General features: G+C 40.6%; 1 protein-coding gene across 3 annotated transcripts in view; it reads right to left on the reverse strand.

The window, feature by feature from the left end:
• The window catches only part of tmem248.S (transmembrane protein 248 S homeolog), a 35,664-nt gene extending 11,483 nt beyond the window's left edge, over positions 1-24,181 (reverse strand). The window contains exons 1-6 of one of the 3 annotated variants that reach the window (XM_041582975.1): positions 23,984-24,181; positions 11,808-11,984; positions 2,705-2,990; positions 603-753; positions 337-520; positions 133-219 (exon numbers count right to left, since the gene is read on the reverse strand). In XM_041582975.1, coding sequence (XP_041438909.1) covers positions 157-219; positions 337-520; positions 603-753; positions 2,705-2,990; positions 11,808-11,984; positions 23,984-24,004 — 882 coding nt within the window. In that variant the 5' untranslated portion in view covers positions 24,005-24,181 and the 3' untranslated portion in view covers positions 133-156. Of the gene's footprint in view, positions 1-132; positions 521-602; positions 754-2,704; positions 2,991-11,807; positions 11,985-23,983 lie in introns of those variants that run through there. The other 2 variants (XM_018248021.2, NM_001086270.2) reach the window with 2 other exon arrangements.
• Between the last annotated feature and the right edge of the window lie 2,827 nt (positions 24,182-27,008).

Genomic DNA, 27,008 nt, shown 5'->3' on the forward strand with positions numbered 1-27,008 from the left:
AGAAATAGCTGATCTGGTTTTGTATTTGGACTGATTGCTTTGAGGAAACATTAGTACACATATTTGAACCAGTTACTAATACAGAAGACAGAAAGAAGAAAGATTTATGGGAGAGGCCTTTATGACACATTATAAGATCAAAAAAATAATTTTTATTCAAGGAAAAATACTCACATAAGATAAAAATACACAACTGTGTTCTACAATGTTTGTTAGATGCTGAAAATAAAAAAAAAAGGAAAGTGGGTCTTGTTTATAAATTGCCACAATGTATGCTATGCATTCAGGGAAATTCACCAAGTTATTAACATGTAAAGGCTCAGTGTGTGCACTCACCTCTGGGACAATTACGGTGAGTTTGGGATTTAAAGCATGGTACACCTTGCCAATTGCTCCTTTGTAACACCAGAAGGGATTATAGTCTTGTGCGTTCTTTGTCCCTGAGTCACGAGCAGTGGTGTAGATCTTGTACCACAACGAAGCATTGCTGTATGTCTCAGGAATACAGTGAGGAGGCTGACTACAATAAAGAAAATCAAAACGTTAATTTAGGCTGTGGCCTAAATCATGTGATCAAAATCATGTGTAAAAGAGATGCTTACACTGTGACTGGAAACACATTGGTCACTGCGGTGACAGTCATGCATGTAGTAAACACCACCTGTTCACAGTGCCCATGGACAATACAGTCATCAGAGTTCCACGCAGCAGGCAAAGTGAACGTAATATTCATCTCCTCGTGGGAATCTCTGCCTTATAAGGAAAATAAAATATTTTTAGATTTTGCTTAAATACCACTTTCTTACCAATGGTTGCAGCGGATTTTTAGAACAGAAGATCACCTTCATCCCATGTATAAATAGGCTCCTATTTGGTAAATCCAACTAAATTATATACATTACTTGAAAAATCTGTTTATTACACAATTGTTATTGTGCAGTAATGTCAACTGTGAAGTCAGCGTTGACATGGCGCAGATGTTTAAAGTAGAACTAAAGCTTAACTAAAGAAGTAGCTAGAGTTGTTGTATATTATGTTTTGTGCTTTCGTACCAGCCCAAGGAAACCACAGGCCTTTAACAGTAAAGATCTGTGTCTCCAAAGATGCCCCACTAGCTCCCCATTTTCTGCTTGATAAATTGTGGTGACTCCTAACCTTAACTTCTCAACAGCTGCTCAGAGTCCACTGAGCATGTGAGTGTCACAGACACTTTCCAAGATGGTGACCCCCTTTGACAAGTTTGAAGTCCTGGATCATTGCTGCTATTGACAAGCTGAAACTTTAGGCTGGTGCAATAAGTTCAATTTCTAACCGTATTCATTTTTAGGGTTTAGTTATCCTTTAAGGAGAAACTGTCCCATTGGTTATGACCAAACCATGACATATATATATATTTATAAACTACATATACAGTAAAAACTACATATATAAACTTCTCCACTGCAAGATTCAGCTTACACTATTAGGCTCAGTAAGATCTAATGTAGCTTGTTCTAGTGGGGTAGATTTATACTATAGTTTTGCCTAGTTATGGGAGAGCAGCTGGGTTGAAGCAAGAGTTTGCAAGGCTTTATTTCATAGGCTGCAAAGGGAACTTTTGCAGTGTAACTTATGAATTGATGTCCAGGAAAGGCCTGTGCCAGAGAAGCATAGTACAGAGCTGTGGAATATGTTGATGCTTTATAAATAAGTGATAAAAATACTAATAAAAATAATAAAAGAAAATCATATACATCAGCAAAAGTCTCAGCTGCATCTATGGGTGGATATTAAATTGTGGAGGTGTGTCAGGCCCACCTGACATTAAATTGTTGAGAGAAAGAGCACACGCCAGTGCCTAGATTTATACAGAAAAGTATGAAAATGGCTTCATCCATTAACAAGGCATTTTTCAATGTAATAGATGACTTTTAGTTACACAACTGTTGCTTTGGAATTCTAACCCTGATACAAGTGCAGCCAATATTCCATATGAAAATGGATTTATGCAATCATGTCATACTTTCCATGTTCAATTCCATGAGGGAGCACCACATATTATTATAATTACCCTTTAATGCAACTTGCACAGGCAGGAGCTATCCAAACCCCTCAGCTGGTTCTATACTATTCTGCTACAAGATCATTTGGGCTTTGTTAGGCACATATGTAATAAGTGAGCACATTTTTTTACAAAATGAGGGAAGCTATAGCTATACTTTTCAACCACAGACCAATATATCCAGCCCTAAATGGAATATACTTGACTCCACACAGGTTGGCACAAGTAAACCAGGGATATCCAGTTGTATGTGTAAAATGTAATTTACATCAAGGCAATTACTGACATATTTTCTGTCCTAAGATCCAACAATTTTGGACTGCAATACTTATATGGACACCTTTTTGGGACTACCTAACATTAGGACACCTGTATGGATGACCAACAAACAGCAAGTGTAGCCCCTTAAACAGACATATGTTTGTCATGCAGAGACCACTCTATTGCCTAGGATGTTATTTGTATACTTTGCTGCATAAATTAACGGGATTGCCCATCCTTACTTTTCCAATCTCTTTCTTAATTCTTCTTTTGTATACCATAACTAGAAAAGAGAAGCTTAAAAAATCCATATGACAGAGGAACAAACCAAAACAAAGAGTTCTTCCAGTGGAAAAAGAGCACATAGAATAATATAATACAAGGAAATACTTGATTGGATACCTGAAAGACCAATCTGATGGCCAAAAATGGTTGAGCTCAGGTGAGTGATGTTACGTGAATATCCTCCAAAGGGTTTTAGTGGATCTAAAGTCAAGGTAATTGCCACAGAAATATTTATGGGTCCAGAGTCTTCTAGAGCTTGAGGGGTTTGTGTGGATGACCTCGCTTGACCTGAAGTTACTGTACTCTCAGGAGGGGTGGTTTCATTCAAAAAATGCTTTAAGGTTTCATTTTCAGATACACACAAGTCCAGATTGTTAAACCTCAGGAGGAAGATGTTCCAGTCCTAAAGATGAAGCAAAGAATGATTAAATGAGTAAAACAATTTGAAATGAAAAACTGAATGTGACTTTGATAGCAGTGGTCTAAGATTAGCTTGCAATTAATATTTCTTTTTTGTAGTTTATGAATTACAATGAAACCTTAATTTTACATTTCCCTCATTATACACTGTTTGTGGACCTACCAATAAATAATCTATAAATGTATTTCCCCGATTTCAAAATATCTTGTATTTTACACCATTTTTTCTGGTCCCTTGAAAAAAACGTAAAATGGGGGTTTTACATTTTTGTTGCAGCATCTGTGAAGGTTGAAATTTACATCTAGTTTCAGTAAAATGAATAACATTGAAGTATCATAGTCAGTTTGATATTTTGCTTGCTGGGACCTGACAATCAGATAGCATTTTCAGTTGCTGTTAGGAAATAGACAAGTGTAATTGTTCAAACCAATAAAAAAAACCATTAATAATAAAGAGCAATTGGAAAGATATCTTGAGTAGGTCAATCCAACACACAGCAAAAGTATATTAATTTCGGAAAAACGAAAGCAGTTCACATAACTAACAAATAAATGCAGGATGGCATTTCAAGCAAGTCCTAGTGTACTGTGAATACATCACTGTAGGCAAATGCATGGACTACTAATAAAATGAAAAAATGTAGCAGGAGCTGCCACAACCAAATTGGTAACTCCCACTCTACGGTAATAATCACTGATAATTTATGTTTTAGTAAAACGGGAAAATAAATATGAATAATGCTGTTACAGACTATTGCTATTGGCTCCTATAAAAAACATTTTTTATTTGCCATGTTTTTTTTGGGGGATTATTTGCAGTTTTTTTCTTTATTAAAACCTGACAATTCGATATTCCAGGAAAACAGGATTTTTTAATACTTACCGTTAAATCTGTTTCTCTGTAGTCATAAGGGGGACACAGGGAACCATGGGATTAAGCTCCATCCTCCAGGAGGCAGGACACTTGAATATTAATTAATTCAGGGGCGTGCCCTTCAGGCTTTACCCCCTACACTGTACCTTCCTATTCAGTTTGTCCCAAAGCTGCGAACGTAATCACTGAATAAATCACAGGCAGAAAGTAAACAGTGAAACTGAACAAAACTAGACCAAAGGTCAATAGCTCGACAAGGGCGGGAAGCCCTGTGTCCCCCTTATGACTACAGAGAAACAGATTTAACGGTAAGTATTAAAAAATCCTGTTTTCTCTGTCGTCTTAGGGGGACACAGGGAACCATGGGGACTTAACAAAGCAGTCCCAAAACAGCAGGGTGGGAACGAGCTATAATTATATACAATGAGTACTGCAGAATTATTTAAGTACTGAATGCAACACCTTACGCCCGAGAGAAGCCTCGGCTGAGGAAAAGGTGTCAACTTTGTAAAATTTGGAGAAAGTATGAACAGAAGACCAGGTAGCCGCCTTACAGATCTGCTCCAAGGAAGCAGAGTTTCACAACGCCCAGGAGGCTCCCACCGCTCTGGTAGAGTGAGCCCTAAGTCCTTCAGGTGCTGATCTTCCCTTCGCAGAGTATGCTTGTTTGATTGATTCTCTGATCCATCTTGATATTGTCACTTTTGAGGCTGCCTGGCCCCGACGAGGGCCCGATGGTATAACAAACAGGGCCTGCGATTTTCGGAAAGATTTAGATCTGTCCACATACCATCGTAAGGCTCTGACCACATCCAGATTATGAAGTCTGCGTTCCTTATCATTCTTGGGTTCTGGACATAGAGAAGGAACAACAATTTCTTGGTTCACATGAAAGTCGGAAACTACCTTGGGTAGAAAGGTTGGAACCGTACGAAGAACGGCTTTATCCTTATGGAATATGAGGTAAGGAGGAGCACACGATAAGGCACTAAGTTCAGATACCCGTCTGGTCGATGATATTGCCACAAGGAACACTACCTTATAGGTGATCCATGTATCTGAAACAGAAGATAGTGGTTCGAATGGTGGATCCAGCAGGGCTTCCAACACTAAATTGAGATCCCAGCCAGCCACCGGTGTATGGAATGGTGGCACAGTATGGGCCACTCCATGCAGAAACGTGCGTATCAAGTCTTCAATCGCAAGGCGAGATTGAAACAGGATTGACAAGGCTGACACCTGGACCTTGAGCGAGCTGAGCTTAAGGCCTAATTGTAATCCTCTTTGTAGAAAGGAAAGAATCCGTGGTAATTGCAATTCAAGGAAGGGAAAATGAGACTCCTTGCACCAATTGAAGTAAGACTGCCAAACTCTGTGGTATGATTTAGAAGATGAGGCCTTTCGAGCTCTTAACATAGTGAGTATGACTTCTTCATCAAGCCCTTGGCTTCGCCAGACAGACCTTTCAATAGCCATCCCGTCAAAGCGAAGAGTCCTGGGTTGTGGTGCAATATGGGTCCCTGCTGGAGGAGATCTGGTCTGCCGTCTAGCCGTATCGGCTGCTCTATTGACATCTCCTGCAGGTCGTTGAACCAGGTTCTCCGAGGCCAATACGGTGCCACTACAATTACTATCGACTGAGATTGCTTTATCTTTTTGAGAACCCTTGGCAGCATTGGAAGCGGTGGGAAGACGTATGCTAGATCGAATTGCCAGCGCTGAGTCATGGCATCCACCCCCACTGCTAACGGATCTCTGTGGCGGGCAAAGAATCTTGTTACTTTTCGATTGTTTCTGGATGCCATTAAGTCTATGCTGGGAGTTCCCCACTGGTCCGTCAGCTGATTGAATGCCACTGGATGCAGTTCCCATTCTCCTGGATCCAGCTGATTCCGACTGAGAAAGTCCGCCTTTGTGTTGGACACTCCCGGAATGTGTATTGCAGATAATTTTACTGAGTTGTTTTCTGCCCAGAGAAGAATCTGTCTTGCTTCTGCCAGGGCCGCTCGACTTCGCGTCCCTCCTTGACGATTTATGTACGCTACTGTCGTAGCATTGTCGCTTTGGACGCGTATCGGCTTTGCTCGGAGTCGATCTGTCCACTGGACTAGAGCCAACTTTACCGCTCTCAGCTCCAGAATATTTATTGGTAGTTTGGCTTCCTCTGGAGACCATAGCCCTTGAGCAGACTGCTTGTCCCATGTTGCCCCCCAGCCCTGGAGGCTGGCGTCTGTTGATATCACAACCCAGTCCGGTGTTGCCCACGATTGACCTCCGGCTAGATTCTCCGATCTCATCCACCACTGTAGATCCGCCCTTGTCTGTTGAGACAATGACATGGAGCGGGATAGAGGTCCCCCTTTCCACGTCGCTAGAATGCTGGCTTGGAGAGGTCGAAGATGTATTTGCGCAAATGGAACTGCCTCGATGGCCGAGACCATTGTTCCCAGTACTTGCATCGCCTTGTGTACTGTTGTGCTTTGACTGGATAGAAGATATCGAACTTGATCTCTGATCCTGGACTGTTTGTCCCTGGGTAAGCTTACAGTTTGTGTGATCGTATCGAATTCCAGGCCTAGGAATATCATTTTGTGACTGGGATCTGGGCTGGACTTCGACCAGTTGATGGTCCATCCGAAGCTCTGGAGTAGCCGAACTGCTCGGCTGAGGTCCTCCTTGGCCCTTGTTTCTGAACTGGCCTTTAGCAGGAGGTCGTCCAGGTAGGGGGTCACAAATATCCCCTGCAGTCTCAACGTTGCAGCTGTTACCGCCATAAACTTGGTGAAAACCCTGGGAGCGGACGACAGTCCAAACGGGAGTGCAACGAATTGATAGTGTTTGTTCTTGAAAGCAAAGCGTAGGTAGCGGTGATGGGGGGGCCAAATTGGCACATGTAGGTATGCGTACCTTATATCCAGGGACATCATAAGTTGCCCCTGTTCCATCCCTCGAATGACTGATCTCAACGTCTCCATCTTGAACCGCACTGACCGAATTAATTTGTTGAGACCCTTGAGGTCGAGCACTGGTCTGAGAGACCCATCCCTCTTTGGTACTGTAAATAGGTTCGAGTAAAAACCGGAGAATCTCTCTGTGGTTGGTACTGGACTGATTACCCCGGATCGCTCCAACTTGTCTATACAATCTAGAAAGGCTTGGGCCTTCTGAGAACAGTGAGGAACTCTGGACATGAGAAATCTTCCGGGTGGTATGCTTGTGAAATCTAAATGATATCCTTCTGTCACTATTTCTTTGACCCATGCATCCGTAGAATGCTTTACTTCGATTCCGGGAGGAATGGATAGTTTGCCCCCTATCCATTCCAACGATTCCGGAGGGGGTGCCCCGTCAGGCTGAGGCGGGCTTCTCCCCTGAAGGTTTATTGTGAGGCCTGTTGGTTTTCCAGGAGGGCTGGCTTTTCTCACCGACTTTAGCCCGAAAGTGGGACCGTTGTGGAGAACTGTTTCGCCTTGAAAATCTGCCACTTTGGCCACGAAAAAATTTCCCCCTCCTATTTGAGGTGGGTGCTCTGCCTCTGGTCTGTGGGAGAAAAGTACTCTTCCCCCCCGTCGCCTGGGAGATGATTTTCTCTAGCTCTTCTCCAAACAGACGATGTCCCTTGAAAGGTAGAGAAGTGAGCGACTTTTTGGAACTAAGGTCCGCAGACCAATTTTTTAGCCATAACGTTCTGCGTGCTGCTACGGACAAGGCTGAAGTACGGGCAGTAATTTGTGAAGTATCAAGTGTGGTGTCACAAAGATAACTAGATGCCTCAGCAATAGTCTGTGCCGATGATAACAACTCCTGTCGAGGAACCCCGTCTAGAATGTCCTTGACAATCGATTCAGACCATTCCTGTATGGCTCTGGACACCCACGCTGAAGCCAGGCAAGGGCGTAGCGCCGACCCTGCAGACGTGTAAATTGCACGTAGAAACCCTTCTAGTCTTCTGTCTGAGGGGTCCTTGAATGCTGCTGCGTCGGTAACTGGTAATGTGGTTGACTTTGACAGTCTAGACACTGGTGCATCAACTGATGGTGGGTTAGACCAAGTATCAACTAGTTCTTTCGGAAAAGGATATGATTTAGAGAATTTTTTAGTTGCCTGAAACTTGTGTTCAGGTGAATTCCACTCATTCTGAACCAAACCTTGAAGTTGTTCATGTTCTGGGAAACAGACTGACGACTTATGTTGTCTCTTGAATAGACTAGATGCATCTCCTGTATGTTTGGGCTTCTGAGATATATTAAGAACCTCAAGGACCCCCTTAATAATCCCGTCTACATCATGAAAACTGTCACGATCCTTTCCTTCATCCTGATGTTCTTCCTCATCTGCAGATGAATAGTCAGAAGATCCAACCTCACCTTCAGAGTGAGAAGAGTGTAGCTCAGGGGAAGATTCGTCAGACACAGCAGGGTTGACAGTGTTCCCTCTTGCGTCGTCCACACGTCTACGCTTGCCACCAGTCCTATGGCTAAGCTTAACCAGAGCCTTTCCTAGGTTATCTGCGATGGCAGGCAACCCTTGTAATGATGCCAGAGATTGAGACAATTGTACAGCCCATAGAGGGGGAGGTGGCTCTGCTGCAGCTCCAGAGTCTAAATCCTGAGGTACAATTTGTGGAGTAGTCACAGCTGAAGCAGCTGAGAGACCCCCAGGAGCAGTAGTTTCCCCCTGCCCCAAGGAGCAGGACCCACACAGCGGCTCACCCTGGCCCCCTGGAAACTTTTTCTGGCATTTTGAACAAGCAAGGTATCTCACCTGTGCTGTTGAGGGCCCCTTCCCCCCTGCCCTTGTGAACAGTCCCACTGACCTACCTTCTGCCATAGTATAGTAAGGTAGAGAGAAAGGGGTACTGCCTGAAGTAACCGCTAGTCTTTTAGCCAGTTCTGATAGCTGCCTGCTGCTCTCCCTTCGGATCTCCATTCCAAAATGGCCGCTGGGAACGCAAGTTGCGTTCCAAACCGTGCGCGCATGCGCACAAACGCTCGCTTCGCGCCAAAAGAAAATGGCCGCCGGCAGCAGAGAAAGTGGAACGCATTGCGTTCCACTTCATTGCGCTGAGAGACGGAACCCTCAGCTGCAAAGGAGCCTCCCTCCATCCACCTCCCTCCAGAGTCACCACCAGAATGCGCAATGGAAGCGCAAACACCGGCCAGACCCTGAAGGCAGGAAAGGTAGGGACAGGAGACACCAGAAGGAGCCGATAGAAGGTAGAGCTGGCGCTGGAGAGGGAGAGAGCAGGGAGGGGGGGGGGGTGGGGGGTTAGCCCCCAGGAGAGGGGGGGTAGCCCCCAGGAGGGGGGGGTAGCCCCAAAATCATTAGGCAAAGTTACTGCATAACACAGACAATGTGCCACTTACCCCCACACCGGCCAAACCTTCTGCCCTGAATCAGTCAGCGCAGGCAACGTCTGGGTGGTCGATATAGCAACAGCTAGAGAGTGACCCCGGTGCGTTTCACCTCGTAGGGGGCTTCCTATGTAAAGACAGGTAACCCTGCTTTCAGGCCTCACCCCGGGTATCAGCCATGGGCTGAACGTGGAATCACGCGTAGGTCCAACCTCCCGGGAGCAGGACACTTAAAAAACTGAATAGGAAGGTACAGTGTAGTAGGGGGTAAAGCCTGAAGGGCACGCCCCTGAATTAATTAATATTCAAGTGTCCTGCCTCCTGGAGGATGGAGCTTAACCCCATGGTTCCCTGTGTCCCCCTAAGACGACAGAGAAACACTTGTGTGTATTTTCATACAACAAAACAATTTTTGATAAATCTTCCCTGAATTCTTAGAGACATAGCAGAAAATATAAAAATTTAGATAAAATGAACATTTTATGAATTTGAATGGGTTGTTCATCTTTTAATGAACTTTTAGTATGATGTAGACACTGATATTCTGAGACAATTGGTTTTCATTTTTAATGTTAAGTGTTTTATTAAGCTTTCTGTTGATCAGCTCTCCAATTTGGAATTTCAGCAGCTATCTGGTTGCTAAGGTCTTATTTACCTTAGGCAGTGGTTTGAATGAGAAACTGGAGCATGCATAAGCAAGGTACTCAACAGGAAGTTAAGTAATAAAAGTACTAAAAGTAGCCTCATAGAGCAATACTTTTTTGGATGCCAGGGTCAGTGACCCCCATTTGAAAGCTGGATGAAGTCAGAATATTAAGTTCGGTATATGATAATATACTAAAATGAATGTAAAGGTGAGCCACCCCTTTAATATAATCAATAGACTGTGGAGTGATCAGAGAACTAAATTGCAGACTGGATGAGTTGGGATGAATATTTTGAGGATGCTTCTATTGAAATAATGACCAATTCACCTCATTGACCTAAACACCAAAGTATTTACCAAACTAATTCACTGTAAGCAGAACTGCTTGGAAAGAGGGACCTGAATCTGCCAGATAAAAAAAAGCACGCTGTGTTCTTTGTACAGGCATGGGACCTGTTATCTAGAATGCTCGGAACCTGGGGTTTTCCGGATAACTGATTTTTCCATAATTTAAATCTTTATACCTTAAGTCTGTTACAAAATCATGTAAACCCAATAGGCTGGTTCTGCTTCCAATAAGGATTAAGTATATCTTAGTTTGGATCATGTACAAGGTACTATTTTATTATTACAGAGAAAAAAGGAAATAATTTCTTAAAAATGTGGATTATTTGGATAAAATGGAGTCTATGGTAGACCTCCTTTGGGTAATTCGGAGCTTTATGGATAATGGGTTTCCAGATAACGGATCCTACACCTGTACTGAATTCTCTGTATAGCTGGAGATGTCTTTACTGTGTCCACCAAACATTCAATCACTAACACAAAAAGAAAAGGTATCAATGGACAGCCCTGATGTGCTTTTATCTATCTGGAAGGATATATATTGACCCACACACATTCAGTATTTTATAGTTGATTTATAGTAGTTGCATGTATTATGTAACTGGATCTGCTTTGACAGCAGTTCTTGATAAAAAAAAACCTCTATAAAAGCTGTATTATAAATATGGAACTAATGCGGATTTCCCCCACTGTGGATGAGGTGATCAGGGCCAGGTGTCCCATGGAAAGAGACTAAAATGCAAAGAACCTCCTCACCTCTGAAAGTCCCACACTTCATCTTGCACCACCAGCCCAAGGGGGTTTCTATCAAGGGTTGTTAAATTTAAAGTTCCTGTTTGTCAAGAACATTTTGATAAATTAAGAAAATAAACTGTTATCAATCCTTTAGGACTCTGTGTGATAAACCAGTTCCTGTGTGTTGGGGGTTAGAAAATACATATTTTTTTTGACAACATAATTTCTGCATTTCAGTCTTTAATTAAATACAGTTTTACTTCAATTAAACGAAACATTCAGAGGTGTGGAAGCACCTTACATAGTGGCATAATACGTGCAAAAGAAGGGAAAAATTAAAAAATAAAAAATCTGGAGCATGGCTACAGTGATATACTACATAATTGAAAATTACTTTAATAAAGACAACTTTTTACACTTCTGAGATACCTATAGCATAATAATTCTAATATTTTTTTTGACAACATAATTTCTGCATTTCAGTCTTTAATTAAATACAGTTTTACTTCAATTAAACTAAACATTCAGAGGTGTGGAAGCACCTAACATAGTGGCATAATACGTGCAAAAGAAGGGAAAAATAAAAAAATAAAAAATCTGGAGCATGGCTACAGTGATATACTACATAATTGAAAATTACTTTAATAAAGACAACTTTTTACACTTCTGAGATACCTATAGCATAATAATTCTAAGATCTTAAAAACATTATAGGGGGCACTTGTATGTTACTTTAGTTTCAGTATTTGTCAGTCCAGTGCTTTAAAAGTGAAAGCCAAACTGGCAAGTTCAAGCGAATAGCAAATCATCTTATTAAATGATCTAGATTTCGGGTATATAACATACCTCAGTCATCCCCGGTGACTTGATCTCTTTCATTTTGAAGAAATAACCAAGTGTAAGGAAGGCTATGGCCATTCCACTTACACTGACCATAAAAATCACCAGAGGTGGCCGGCTGCTGATGTAGGACTTCAGGTTCTCCAGGGGATGCAAGTTCAGAATCATTTTGGGCTCAATAACCTGCAAAGAAAATGTCACACCTTAAAGTGGACCTGTCACCCAGACATAAAAAGCTGTATAATTAAAAGAGTTTTTCAAATTAAACATGAAATCCAAATTATTATTTTTTTATTAAAGTGTTTATAGCTGTTGTAAACTCATTTAATAATCTCAGCTGTCAATCAAATATTGGCTGCCCCTCCTCTATGCCTTAGGCATAGAGATGGGGCAAGCAATTACTTTCACTTTCCATTCAGCACTTCCTAGATGTCACTGCTCTCCCCACATTCCCCCAGTTTTTTCAACCATTTAATTCTGTAGCCAGGGCATGGGGATGGACAGCAGGTCTCCCATTCTGGTGCACAAACAAGATTTTGAGATGATGGAAGGCTTGTCTTAATAACCGTGTCCACAAAATGGCTCCTGTCTGCTTGCTATAGTTAGGAGTTCCCAGACTGATGGAAACAAGATTCAAATAATTTGTACAGTGTAATTAAAGCTAGCTTTACTTGACTAACATGATAAAAATAGGATTTGGAATATTTTTTTGGGTGACGGGTCCCTCCTTAAAAGACATAAGTAATGTAGCAGTAAATGTCATACCTACATTCTGGAGGTTTGGCCGAATTCTTCATGGGAATATAGTAGAACCCCAATTTTAGATTGTTCTAGGTACTGCTAAAAGAACCTTCTGTGGGCTGCCAGATCACAGGGGCTACCAAAAAGCCAATCACATATTTGGCACCTCCAGGAACTTTTACATACTTGTGTTGCTCTTTATTCGACAAGAGAGTACTACTCTCTTGTCAAATAAATTGTTAATTAGTAACTCAACACAATCTGACATTATAATTGGTTAACTGCAGAACAACTTTTGGTTTTTGTGTTGCTCCTCAACACCTTTTACATTTGAGTATGGCTCACAGGTAAAATAGGTCAGGGACCTCTGGTGTATGTGATAATATGTATGTGATATCAAGTAAGCCCACAGAATTATTACCATCTCAGGTTTTCATTGTTCACCACTAAGTTAAGACCTGCTTTTAGGCACATCTTACCTGTAGTTCTTACTGTAACCTGCCTTCTTACTTGTAATCAAAAGGTGTTTTTGATGTTCTCATTCTCACACTGTTTTAAACTAGTTAATAGCTAACCAAGGACCAGTCCTTACTGTAATTTATAATAAAGTAACAATTGTACAAAACAAACTATACTTCAACATATTTGAAAGCACAAGACTGAAGAATGCATGTTACCAAACCAGTTTGTTTAGTTTGAAAGAGAATATGCCTAATGTAAACAATGGCAATAAAAAATGGAATAAAATGACTAGAAATGAATTCATATAAAGGGGTTTCTCAGCTTAGTCTTAAGGTTCATGGCAAAAATGGCGTTTTGATTTCTGTGGTGCTCGCCCAGATTTACTACAACAATAAATCCCCATAAATAGCATGCTTCCTGTTCAAAATGAAAGGAAAATTGCTACTAGGTACGGTTACAATGTAGAGTTTTTACTGTAGAGTTTTTCCTGAGAAAACTGCAGTGATTGAAACAACTGCTGAGCCATGAACTTTAGAATGATGCAGGCAATAGAAACAAGTAATTATTGGTTCTTGTTTTTTTACATATTTAACTTTTGCTCTGTAGAAGCAGTCAGTGTTCTAGTAACAAGGCAGAGAGAGCAACATTAACAAAATTCAAGCCCTAACGATTATTTTTGTATGTCCAATAACATAAAAAAGTTCCTTCATACAAAACAATGTTTAGTGTGACGTAGACAGCAATATCCTAAGACAACTTGCAATTGGTCTTCATATTTAATTTTAGTTATTAATTTAAGTTTTTGTACAACAGCTTTCCATTTGGAATTTCATCTATTTGGTTGCTACAGTCCAATTTACCCTAGGCAGTGGTTCAATGAGAGAAGTGCAGCCTCAGAGAGCCAGAGATCTTTGGCTAACGCGGTAGAGATAAAGGTAGGCAAATGATAAGAAATAAAAAATGAAGACAGATTGAAAGGTTGCTAAGAATAGGCCACTCTATAACATGCTAAAAGTTAACTTAACGGTGAACTACCCCTTTAAAGTTAAAAGCACACCTATATTTGGGGAGTACCTCATGTAATTAGGGATACACCAAATCCAGGATTCGGTTCGGGATTCGGATCCTGAATCCTAATTTGCATATATAAATTAGGGATGGGTAGGGAAATCACGTCACAAAAGAAGAATTTTTTCTATTTTTTCCTTTCCTGACACAAATTTGCATATGCAAATTGGGATTCGGATTTGGTATTTGGCCAAATCTTTTACCAAGGATCTGGCCGAATCCCAAATAGTGGATTCGGTGCATCCCTACATGTAATATCAATGGTCCAAAACATATTTACAATGGCCACACAAATTCATGACAGTTATGACTTTACAATTTGTAATACTGTAGTCATTTCAGAATTGACACCGTTTTTTTTCTACATCTGCATTGTCATAAATCCGTATTATATCATTCTATTTCAGTGATGAAGTATAGATATGATTGGCTGATCTCCCCGAACTGCCTTCCTGTGTCTTTCCATCCACTATAATGAAAAGTTGCATGCGCTAAAGCACATGCATTGCTTCGTTTTCTGAAGTCGCCCGAAGTTTTCTCGTGAGGCAACTTTGGAAAACGAAGCGCCAGGCGTGCTTAAGCGCAGGCGGAGACACGCAAAGGCAGTTCAGGGAGATTGTCGCCCAGAAGAAGAGGCGATTAGTCACCAGGCAACTAAATCTCCCCGAATCTGCTCGTGTGGACTGACCGTTAACTCTTATTTTTAATCTTAAAAATGGGCTTAAGATAAAAAGGCAATTTGTATTTGATATAAAACATCAGCAGAAGGCAGGATGTGAGTGTGACTGTGTCTTTAAAAATAGAATTATGCAGAGAAAAACAATCTAGCTGACATCATGTGTGATTTAGTTCCATTTGTGTAAACCTGTTACAGTATAATGCTTCTTAAACTGTAGCAAGGCGCCCTCGCTCTTTGCCATATGCCCAGTAACTCATTTATCTCTTGTGCTACAGTACACATTGTTCAGCCAAGAACAGTTCATTACGTTTGGATTTGACCAATGTGTGCTTTTTTTAAGCAGTATTCGTAGATCTTAGCAGCATGTAACACAATAAAATCACTGAAGCATGGAGATCTTAATATTAGCATGTCATTTGATGATAAACACTGTTAAAGGAACAGATACACCAAGTGTTTTAAAGGAAAGGATATAATTTACTGTTGTGCTGCATCTGGTAAATCTGGTGTGTTTGCTTCAGAAAGACAACTGCAGCTTCTAGAAACAAGCTGCTGGGGGGCAGCCATTCAAGAGCAGGATACATAGTAGATATCAGATAAGTTCTGAAGAATCCCATTGTATGCTAAAGAGCTTATCTGTTATCTGCTGTGCATCCTGTTCTTTTTCAGCTATGAATGGCTGCCCCCATAGCTACACCGCAGCTTGTTAATATAAACTATAGTAGTCTTTCTGAAGCAAACACACTAGATTTACCAGTGCAGCACAACAGTACATTATATTCTTTTCTTTAAAACACTAATTTTTTGGTGTTACTGTTCCTAAAATAAAAATGATAAAAACAGGCTAAGCATTAATGTGCCTATTTTACCCTCTGGAACCATATACCTGGATCGAACATTTCCTAACAAGCCACAGGTTTGGGCCAAGAAACTGAGCAAAAGGTGTAGGTTTGGGATGGTGGCAGGTCAAACTTCTCTGTGATGTAATTGGGCTAAGATATATATTTCTCTTATTCGAACACACCAATTCCACTCATTTGGGACATAAGGGGGTTAGGTGAGGGTCTGGGTCAAAAATGGTCAGGACAGGGTCCATCATGGGGTCTGACTTAATCATCACTATCCTCTAAGGTTCGTTATTGCAATGATGAATACCGTCTTGTAGGCCTACATTCACTAAGCTTTAGGCCACAATATCATTCCCAAGAAAGCCTCAGAGGACACTCTGAGCAGCTATAAAGCATGTTAAAAGAATACACCACTGAACTGGTAAAAAGCACAAGTCTATCAGTGAGCACCATGACTTTATTTAGTCCTAGAGAAGTCCTAAGGTAAGTATAAATAGATTTCAAATAAAACAATAAAGTACAGCAGAACCCTGCTTGTGTTTTCCCAGGGAGCACTAAAAATTACCAAAAATAACCATGAAAAAACAAAAGGTGGGAAGAAAGGGGTTGTGCAAATTATCAAGCAGAAAATGAGGTTGGCCTGAAATATAAGCTGATTCTACAGGGCTGATTATTACATTCTCCTGCTAGTTGCACTGGTTTCTGTGCTGCCATGTATTATTTGTATTAATTGCTAATCAGCCTTATATTGTGACATTTATATTCTATGTGTACTGTATATTTTGAGTGGGTCCCTAAACTCAGTAAGTGACAGCAGCCCAGAGCATGTGCAGTGAATTAGCAGAAACGAACATGGGGAGCTACTGGGGCATCTTTGGAGACACAGATCTTTACTGCTAAAGGGCTGTGGTTGCCTTGGGCTGGTACAGAAGCACAAAACATTATGTACAACATTTCTAGCCTAGATCTTTAATTAGGCTTTACTTATCCTTTAAAACTGTTTAACTGATACCCTGGGCCTGTGCTCCTGTTTCCTAAAAACTGCACCAGCTAAGGGTACTTCTTTTAATTGGTGTTGGGGCAGTGTCGGATGGCCAGACCGCCCTCTCCTGAAGCGCCGCCAGCGCATGCGCATGGCGGCGTTCACGCATGAGCGCCGCCATGCACACGCCTACAGGTGCGTCGGAGTAGGTGTGCGGGGACAACAGCCCCGGGCCCCCCAGTCCGACCCTGTGTTGGGGCTTGGGCATTCACAGTAGAGTGAAAGACAAACTTACATATGAAAAGCCGGCTTTTTCACTCTAGTGCACATGCGCCTACCTGTACCGGAGAAAAGAGGCAGAAAGATCACATCAAAGAACTTCTGCAGAAATACCCTGGGATGGTGTAAGTTTCTGCTCATAGAAGTACCAGCGGGTGGTATCATGTAAGCTATTGCAATCACCAGGGTGACTATTATTTAGTTCTCATTTAAAGCTTCCATTTATACCAGAGGCAATCTGTCAGCAGCCACAAAAGGTGTGTGTTTGGACCACTAAAAAAAAAATTGAAGTGAATTTAACTTTAAAAATAAAATGCATAATAAAAGAAAATGTAATTGTGACTTTCCAAAATATCCATTAAAACTTTTTAGAGGTTTAAAGTGGACCCATCACCGAAAAAAAATATTCAAAATCTTATTTTATCACATTAGTCAAGCAAAATGAACTTTAATTACACTATATAAATTATTTGAATCTTGTTTCCATCAGTCTGGGAATTCATAATTATAGCAAGCAGGCAGGAGCCATTTTGTGGACACTGTTATTAAGACAAGCCTTGCATCATCTCAGAATCTTGTTTGTGCACCAGAATGGGGGACCCGATGTCCATCTCCATGTCCTGGTTACACAATTAAATGGTTAAGAGAATGGGGGAATGTGGGGAGAGCAGTGACATATAGGAAGTGCTGAATGGAAAGTGAAAGTAATTGTCTGCCCCTCCTCTATGCCTAGGCATAGAGGCGGTGCAGACAATATTTGATTGACAGCTGAGATTTTTAAATGAGTTTACAACAGCTATGAATGCTTTAATAAAAAATAGAAATTGGATTTCATGTTTAATTTTTAAAGGACTTTTATTATACAGATTTTTGTGTCTGGGTGACGGGTCCACTTTAAAGTTAAACCTGTTAAAGGGATTGTTCACCTTTAAATTAACTTTTAGTTTGATGTAGAGAGTGATATTCTGAGAAAATTTGCCATTGGTTTTCATTTTTTTTTTACTATTCGTACCTTTGAGTTATTTAGCATTTTATTTAGCAGCTCTTCAGTTTGCAATCTGGTTGCTAGGGTCCAAATAACCCTAGTAACCATGCAGTGATTTGAATAAGAAACTGGAATATAATTAGGAGAGAACCTGAATAGCAATGCGAGTAATAAAAAGCTGCAACAACAATACATTTGTAGCCTTACAGAGCATGTGCTTTTTAGATGGGGTCAGTGACCCCCATTTGAAAGCTGAAAAGAGTCAGAAGAAGGCAAATAATTAAAAACCTATTAAAAAATAAATAATGAAGACCAATTGAAAAGTTGCTTATAATTGGCCATATTATAAAATACTAAAATAAACTTAAAGGTTTCTTTCTCTGACAGTTTAAGTGATGGCTGAATGGATGTGGCCACACCCTGCTGTAATGTCAGTAAACTGCTGGAAACCCCTACCGACCCTACTCCAGAAATCTACTGGCAGATTAGAATGTCCTGTATGTTTCCATTAAACTGTTTCCACAGTTTAATGGAAACATATTTAAACTGTGCATACTTCAAGGCTTACAAACTGGACAAAAGGAACCCAAATGTTTTGACGCCTCCCGTTGACATGACAGTGTTCACTAGCTACTTACCATAATTATAATGAGTATCAGCAGGAAGATAGTGACTATTACTTTTACTAAGTATACTTTATTCCCATAGCCCAACCCACAGTCAAAGTACATCTAGATTCAGGACAAACGACATTCCTCAGATTTACTTGCTAAATCCCTCCTCCCTGTGGCACCAAGTGAAACAAGGAGAAGAGTGTCAGCAGAGCTCACATAAACAAACTACAGAAGTTGCAAACAATGGAGACTGAAGCACACCATACACAAGCATATATTCTCTGCCAACTTGGCCTCTCTACAAAAAGTATGCATGAGGCCAAAATTATGGACAAATCTGGTGAGTGTTTAAAGGGGTGGTTCGTCTTTAAAGGAAAACTCAACCCTAATGGCTCACAGATGCTGTCCTTTTCTGGCTTCTCTGCACAGGCTTGTAAAATGGGCAAGAGTGAATGACACTTTCCGGGTGGAGAGAGAGAGTTCAAAGTTAGCTGAAGATTTTTCCCATGGACAGGTGCCTAATTTCATAAATAAAATGCACTGGACTTGGCAGAGCCATCTTACCTATTTTCTGGGTTTGGAAACATGCGTTGCATTGGTTGTTGCCCTTTTAGTACATTAATAAATGTCCTAGGTTCAGCCTCTTTTCAGTTGGTCTTCCATATTTATTATTTTATACTTTCTAAAATATTTACCACGCTCTCCTGCTTTTCCAGGTTTCAAATGGGGGTCACTGTTGTTACATTACTTACCATCCTATTCAGGCCCTCCCCTATTCATATTCCATTCTCTTGATCAAACATCTGCCTGGTTGCTAGTGTAAATTGTCCCAGTATATTTTTGTCTACATCACAGTGTAAGTTAAAGGGGAATTAAAGTCTAAAATAGAATAATGCTAGAAATGCTGTATTTTGCATACTAAACATAAGCGTGAACATGAAACAGAAGCCTTAAAAAACAAATGATTTATGCTTTTAAAGTTTGCCCCAGGGGGTCATCATCTTGTAACTTTGTTAAACATCTTTGCAAGACTAAGACCATGCACATGCTCAGCGAGGTCTGAGCTTCAGTTGGGAGGTTAAGCTTAGAGATCGTCAAACATTATCAAATAATTTCTGCCATAGAAGCTGATACAGCAAGACTGTTGCCGACTGCTCTACAGGGAAACAAACAAAGCTGCTCAAGTTCTGGGAAGTAAGGTGGGGGGCTGCCCCTGCCATTTGAAAGTATGATTGTTTCCCTGCAGAGCAGCTAGGGACCATCTGAAGTTTCCTTTCTCAGCAGGAATTTCACTGCATACAGTCAGGTTTCTTATAAAAACAGTACACATTTTTTAATTAAAGCATATTGGAGATAAATTTCTTTTTCATTAAAGATAGAAAAAAAATTGATTTTTTTTTGTTGCATTTACATCCCCTTTAAAGGTGAACTACCCCTTTAAACACCATGATCATGTAAATAAAGTAATTGAGACAAAAGCACTTTAGTCCGCTTAGGTGAGGCCCCTGTTTTTCTTGCAAACTGTTATGTATATTCTGGGGCGGGGGGAAACAGACTAGAAGACGGGGAAAAAGAAAGTGATCATTGATAAAATTAATACATTCAGGTCCGTATAGAAGACATAAGAAAAGAAAAAAGTCAGAAACAAAACAGCTACAAAACTTTCGGTTATGCACCCAATTGGGGATAGGCAGTTTTTTCTTTGACCTCCTTGCACTTGGTCACTGCAAAATATATTATCTGTACTGAGAACCATTGCAAGGAAACTCCAAGGAAAGTCCAGACTGAATACCCCAACCGAGCAAAGAGATTTTTTTTTTCAGTGCTGGGCATGCTCCATCATAAAAATGAACCAAATACATTTTCTTGAGCCTTCAGTTGCCCTTTAAATTTTCACTAATGAAAGCACTAAAGAAGATATGGCTTGCAATAAAAGATACGAATGTGGCAGCATAAAAGAGGAAGTACAATTTGTCGTTAAACTACATTTTGTCCTTGTAATTAAAGTAACACCTGTCACTAGTACAGGCATGAGACTTCCAGAATGCTCTGGGGTTTTCCGGATAACAAACCTTTCTGTTATTTGGATCTCAGTACCTGAGACCCCCCCAAAACTGTTCTAAATTGATACATTTAATGGATACATTTCTTATCTTTGTACCTACTGAGCAGAATCCCTGGATTTCATTACAGGCAGTTGTTAGAATTGATGCAATATTTGCTAATACTCCAGAGATGCTGCTGAGAAATGTATCAACTAAATGTTGCAAAATTGTAACCGTTTAGAGTCTGCGCCTGAATTACTGAGCTGCCAGACTAAACACCAGAGACATGAACATTTAACTTTAAACTTAGATCTTGGAAAAACAGTAAAAAAATTAATAATGGAAAGTAATTCTAAAAAGTATAATTCTGAGGAACAATCTGAAAACAACTGAACTGAAAAAAAGTGTTTGGAAGGTGAACAACCCATTTACTTAGCAACTCTTCATGTAAACTTTTTTTTTTTTTTTTTTTTTTTTTTTTTTACAGTTTTTGAATGATATGTCTCTTTCCAGCTTTCAGATTATGATCACTAACCCCAGCTAAAAAACAAATCCTCTGTAAGGCTACAGATATATAGTTAGTGCTACTTTTAAATTACTCATGTTTCTATACAGGCCCTCTCCTATTACACCCTAGCAACCAGATAGCTGAAATTGCAAACTGGAGAGCTGCTGGATACAAAGCAAAATTACTCAAAAGACACAAATAATAAAAAATTAAAACAAATTACAATTTGTCTCAGAATATCACTCTCTACATCATACTAAATGTTTAAGTTGAACAACCTCTTTTATATCAGTGTTGACAAACAACTTGCCTCCAAGATCCTCTGATTTATATGTTGTTTTTTCTCTGACTATTGCTAAATATCATTCTCATACATAAAGTTAAAATTAGACTTTCATTAAATTCAACTTGCTTGCTCATAGCTGGGAAATAAAAAAAAAACCGACTTACAATACAACTATAAATCCACATATGATAATTTATCATAATAGAGCGTTAAAAGTATGTTTTTAGACCATCGTTTTTCAGATTGTAGCTTACAAAACCCACTCACGTGGCTCCAAAGCAGTATAACTCTGCGACCTTGTGCTTTTTCATCCCTGTTCATCTGCAGCAAGTTTAAATAAATACTCTTTGCTTAGTGACTTAATGGTCCTCCCCACTTTGAACTGCCTACCACCACCTACAACTCTAACCTTGCCAAACACAGAAAGGATGTTTGCTCCATATTCTATCAATAATGAGGCTCATAGGTTCACTTTTTTTGTAGCAAAGCATCATGAATGCTGGCCCAGAGAAAGGGACAAACAACTGAATCTATCCAGGTTGCGGGATTTTCACAAACTGGTAGACTCTAGTAGACTAAATACATAAGGGGACCATATAATCAAGTCCCAGATGGTGTATTCACCAAAATATCTTTTCAGAAGAAGGTCAATTATGACATTACAGGAAAAGGGAGATAGAAAGGCACCCTAGTGCGGTTAAGTATTCTGATAAAATCAAGCTACCTTTTAAAGGGGCGGTTCACCTTTAAGTTAACTTGTACTATGTTATAGAATGGCTAATTCTAAGCAACTTTTCATTTTTATAGTTTTTGATTGATTTGCCTTCTTCTTCTGACTCTTTCCAGCTTTCAAATGGGGGTCACTGACCCCATCTAAAAAACAAATGCTTTGTAAGACTACCAATGTATTTTATTTTGCATCTATCTATTCAGACCGTCTCCTATTCATATTCCAGTCTATTATTCAAATTGTGCTAGGGTGATTTGGACCCTAGTAACTGGATTGCTAAAATATCAAACTTGAGAGATGCTGAATAAAAAGTGAAATAAATTAAAAAAAAACAAAAACTAGAAAATGAAAACCACTTGCAAATTGTCTCAGAATATCAATCTCTGTTTCATAATAAAAAAGTTAATGGAATGGTGAACAACCCCTTTATTTTATCTTTGTCCCTACTGAGCAGAATAGCTGGGTTTCATTACAGGCAGCTGTTAAAATTGATACAATAGTTGCTAATACTCCAGAGATGCTGCTGAGAAATGTATCAATTCAATGTTGCAAAATTGTAACAGTTTAGAGTCTGTGCCTGAATTACTGAACTGCCAGCCTGAAACACCAGAGACAGGAACCATCAACTTTAAACTTAGATTTTGGAAAAACAGTAAAAAATAAATAATGGAAAGTCATTGAAAAAAGTCTTTATTTCTGGGGAACAATCTAAAAACAACTGAACTGAAACAAGTGTTTGGAAGGTGAACAACCCCTTTAAGCAATCTGGTAACTAGGGTCCAAATTATCCTAGCAACCGTGCATTGATTTGAATAAGAGACTGGAATATGAAAAGGAGAGGCCTGAATAGAATTATCAGTAATAAGTAACAATACATTTGTAACCTTACATTTGTTATTTAGAAGGGAGTCAGCAACACCCATTTGAAAGCTGCAAAGAGTCAGACGAAAAAGGCAAATAACTATAAAAAATAAAACCAATTGAAAAGTTGCTTAAAATTGGCCATTCTATAACATAATAAAAGTTACCTTAAAGGTGAATCACCCCTTTAACTGTAGAGCGAGAAGTGCATTTGTTTTGGGCCATCGGGTACATTGGGAGACCGCATATTTAAAGAAGTATTTTATAGTCTTACAGGTTATATATTAGGGATGGCCAGTCCGAAGCACCTCAGTTGTTCAGCAACCACTAGAGAGTTGATCAGTGAGGCCACTGTCTCAGATAGGGGCCCCAGCAATCCTGCATGCCACGGCTCCCTTTTTTATATAAGCCAGCCCTGAATTTATGGGCATCTGTAGCATTTTTGCCTGGTTCTTCCTAGGCTGCCAGTAGAGGATTTTCATTGAAGCTGGAAAAGACCCGTCCATCAAGTTTGGACCCTTTACCAAAGTAAATACAGTAGAACATCCATTTTACATCCCCTGATTTTAAGTTTTCCTTCATTTTTCATTGTTGTTTTGTGTGTCTATAATGCATAATTCAATTTCCTGATTTGTCATTTTCCTGGATTTTACACCATTTTTTCTGGTCCCCTGAAAAACGTAAAATGGGGGTTCTACCGTACAACTGAACTTCAGATGGAATATACCATGTGGATAAGTGGCCAAAAAATCCATTCAGACTTAAAGCAGTATCTAATCAGTCTCAGAATTGACAGTATTCTGAGTATCTGTAGCTTTGTGTTTTCTCAATTGCTGAAAAAAAGCATACAGGACTTTGCTAGCACAAAATACTGTATCAAGATGCAAATTGAAAGGCTGCTAAATAACTCAAAAAACCTTCAATAATAAAAAACGAAAAGCAAATTTCACTCTCTACATCATACTAGAAGTTATCTCAAAGGTGAACAAGACCTTTAAGCAGTAGAACTCCACCAAGCTCAGCCCCTCACCCTGCAGACCTTAACCTCTCTGCCCACATCTATCACTATAAGCGCTTGTCTCTTGAGAACATACCCGTGCAGGCCTTTTACTCATGCCGACTTGTTCCCGGACTCATGCTCTCAGACAGTGAATGTGAGTGACAGTGTCGGGCTCCAGGAGCAGGGCATGGCTGCTGTGTGTATGTATGTAAGTGTGTATGTGTGTGTGTGACAGGCACAAGGAACTGCGTACTCCCCCTTTCCCTGTACTTCCGCTCTCTCTGTGTTTCCGGAGGTAGCGCTGATCTGTCACAGTATAGGCTCCGCCCACATACAATGCAACTTTATTAACACATTCTTTTCCTTGTAACATAAACTCAGCCTAGTCACGTAATTCGATAAGAATTCCGCGCCATGTTCCGCGCCATGTTCCAAATAATAGTTCAGCTTTTTAGTAAAAAACATAAACAAGGAGCCCTTCCTGGCCGGGACTATTCAGCCCTCTCTCAGCCCTGTATAAGAGCCAGCAGCGGTGCTGCTTTAATTGCATGGCTACTGGGCGAGAGGAGCAGACTGGCACCATTTTGTGGAAAAAAAGTTTAATTCTGAACATTTTAGTTAAAATCGCCTAGAGAACTGTAATGAGTAGTTAGGGGGGATTTATATTAGGCAACTGGCAAAGGTAGTAGCATAAAAATGGCCAATACACAATAAAACCCACTTGTTTGGCTTTGCCCAATTTGTCCATCAACATTCTAGGCCAAATCTGTCTAATCTGATTGTTTGCCAATGTTTGGATCATAATGGGCTCCTAACGCATGCCCTTCAGGAGAGGAACACGTATTCTGCTCAAACCTATTTTTAAACTTAAAAGGAGAATTCAACCCTAACGTTAAAAAAATCCTACCCCGAGGGTTGTGACTAGGGTTGCCACCTGGCCGGTAAAAATGATGGTTGAGCCTAATGTTATTAATAGGGAAAAAAAATAAATATATAGGAAGGCCGGTATTTTTTTCCAGAAAAGGTGGCAACCCTAGTTGCGACCTGGCAATTATTTTACCAGCCTGACCAGTAAAAATTAGGCTTGACCCCAATGTTATTAATAGGAAAAAAATCTAAATATATAGGAAGGCCGGTATTTTTTTTCCAAAAAAGGTGTCAACTCGACCTACCCCCCCTACCCTACATAGACCCCCCCCCTCCTCCACCCAGCCTAAGTGTTTCCCCGGGCAAATGCCCCTAAAATTTTACTTACAGATCTGTGTAGTTTCAGGCATCGGAGTTCACAGGCGCCATCTTCAGCCGCTTTGGTAATCTTCGGAACGAGACCGGCGCTTCGCCAATTTTCGTGAGTTTTGGCACATGCGCAGTTGTCATGAAACAGAAAAATGCTGTAACTGCACATGCACCACTACGCCGGTCTCATTACAAAGATTACCGAAGAGAAGAAGATGGCTCCTGTGAACCGATGCCTGAATCTGCACTGAGGGGCAAGTAAAACATTAGGGGCATTTGCCCAGGGTAACACATAGTCCGGGGAGAGGAGGGAGGGGGTCTGTGTATGGTAGGGGGGTTGGGGTTTTTTAACGTTAGGGTTGAATTCTCCTTTAAGATGACTACCTGACATTCCACCAGATATCTGGACAGAGGACCCATATACATACCTCCCAACATTTTGGAAATAGAAAAAGGGACAAAAATATTTGTCACGCATAGTGTGGTGACATTTTCTGACCACGCCAGCTTTTGTGGCAACCGCCTAATTACCATGTCCGTTTCTGTGTTCTTACAGTTTTGCTAATTAAGGTGAATTGCCCTTTAAGCTGCAGGTCACAGTTTCCCCAAGAGGCCTTGCTTATCTTAAATTGTTACAATTGTTTCTTTGCTTATCTTCAATTGTTACAAATGTATCTAAGTGCAGCTGCCACATATTCTGTGCAAAAGCCAATTAAGTTAGAAACGTTATATCTTTTTCTGGCTGTTCAGCACAGGAGATCAAAGAGAACGTTGGGACATTTCAGTAACAAACCCAGGACTGCGGGCTGAGCTATGAAAAGCGGGACTGTCCCGCAAAAAACGGGACAGTTGGGAGGTATGCATATACTGGCAGATAAGCTGGAAGCCTGAAGAGGCGAATTGGAAGCTTATATGTGTCCGTGTATGCGCAGCTTTACGCAAGATAGACTGTTGGTATCCCTTGTGCCTCCTGTCACTGATGGAAACAGAAAATGTCTGTGAAAGGTTTTTTTTTAGCCGTAACCACATTTGTGTTTTTTTGGTCCCACGTGCCTTCAGTGCCACCAACAGGGGGCCTACTACCAACATTTGAAAATCATAAAGAGCGAAAAGGACTGCCGTATGCAGCTGAATTCTTTGGCCACACCCACTTTGTGATCACCCACAACACCAAATACCATTTTACAAAAACCCTTTTCCCCTGGTTGGAATAGCAGCATCAGACACACAAAGTGTGCTAGCATTTAAGATAGACACAGTGGCCCCACCATTTGATGACAGCCATAGTGAAAATCCCCCAGCATTTCATGCCAGCGTGGCACAAACGTTTCATGTAGGGTTGCCATCTTTCCCTGGGCGGGGGACAAGATGATTTAATTTAGCATTCAATGTCACAGCATTGTGCCAGTTTGTAATGACAGCCATTCTTATGACAAGATGGTGCAGTTTGAGGCCCTAATCACAATGAAACAGGTACTAGCCCTCAGCAGTTATGAACCCCAAAACTGGTACAGCCCTTACACCCATTCAGATACCAACTCAAAACACACCTGCAAGTTGTGAGATGTCCAATTCTGCACTGTAAGAGAGACGTTAGCCCAAATAATTACCTGTTATTGTGTGAGTGTGCTTCCATCAGAGCCTGGTAACATGCCCTCAGTCTCCCCTTGTATTCTCTCTTAGCCCTTTTCCCCTCAACCCTCTCATAAATCTTCTCTTAGCCCTTCTCCATCTGCCCTCATCTTTCTCATTCATCCTTCTAGAGCCCTTCCAAATCTGCCCTCAGCCCTCCATTATCCACCTCAGCTCCCTCTTCCCCTCGACGATGTGCCCCAGCCCCATCTTCCCCTGACCCAGCAAGATCTTCCCTCAGCCCCATCCTC

The sequence above is a fragment of the Xenopus laevis genome, chromosome 2S, assembly GCF_017654675.1.
Source record: "Xenopus laevis strain J_2021 chromosome 2S, Xenopus_laevis_v10.1, whole genome shotgun sequence".
In the NCBI taxonomy this organism is placed as follows: domain Eukaryota; kingdom Metazoa; phylum Chordata; class Amphibia; order Anura; family Pipidae; genus Xenopus; species Xenopus laevis.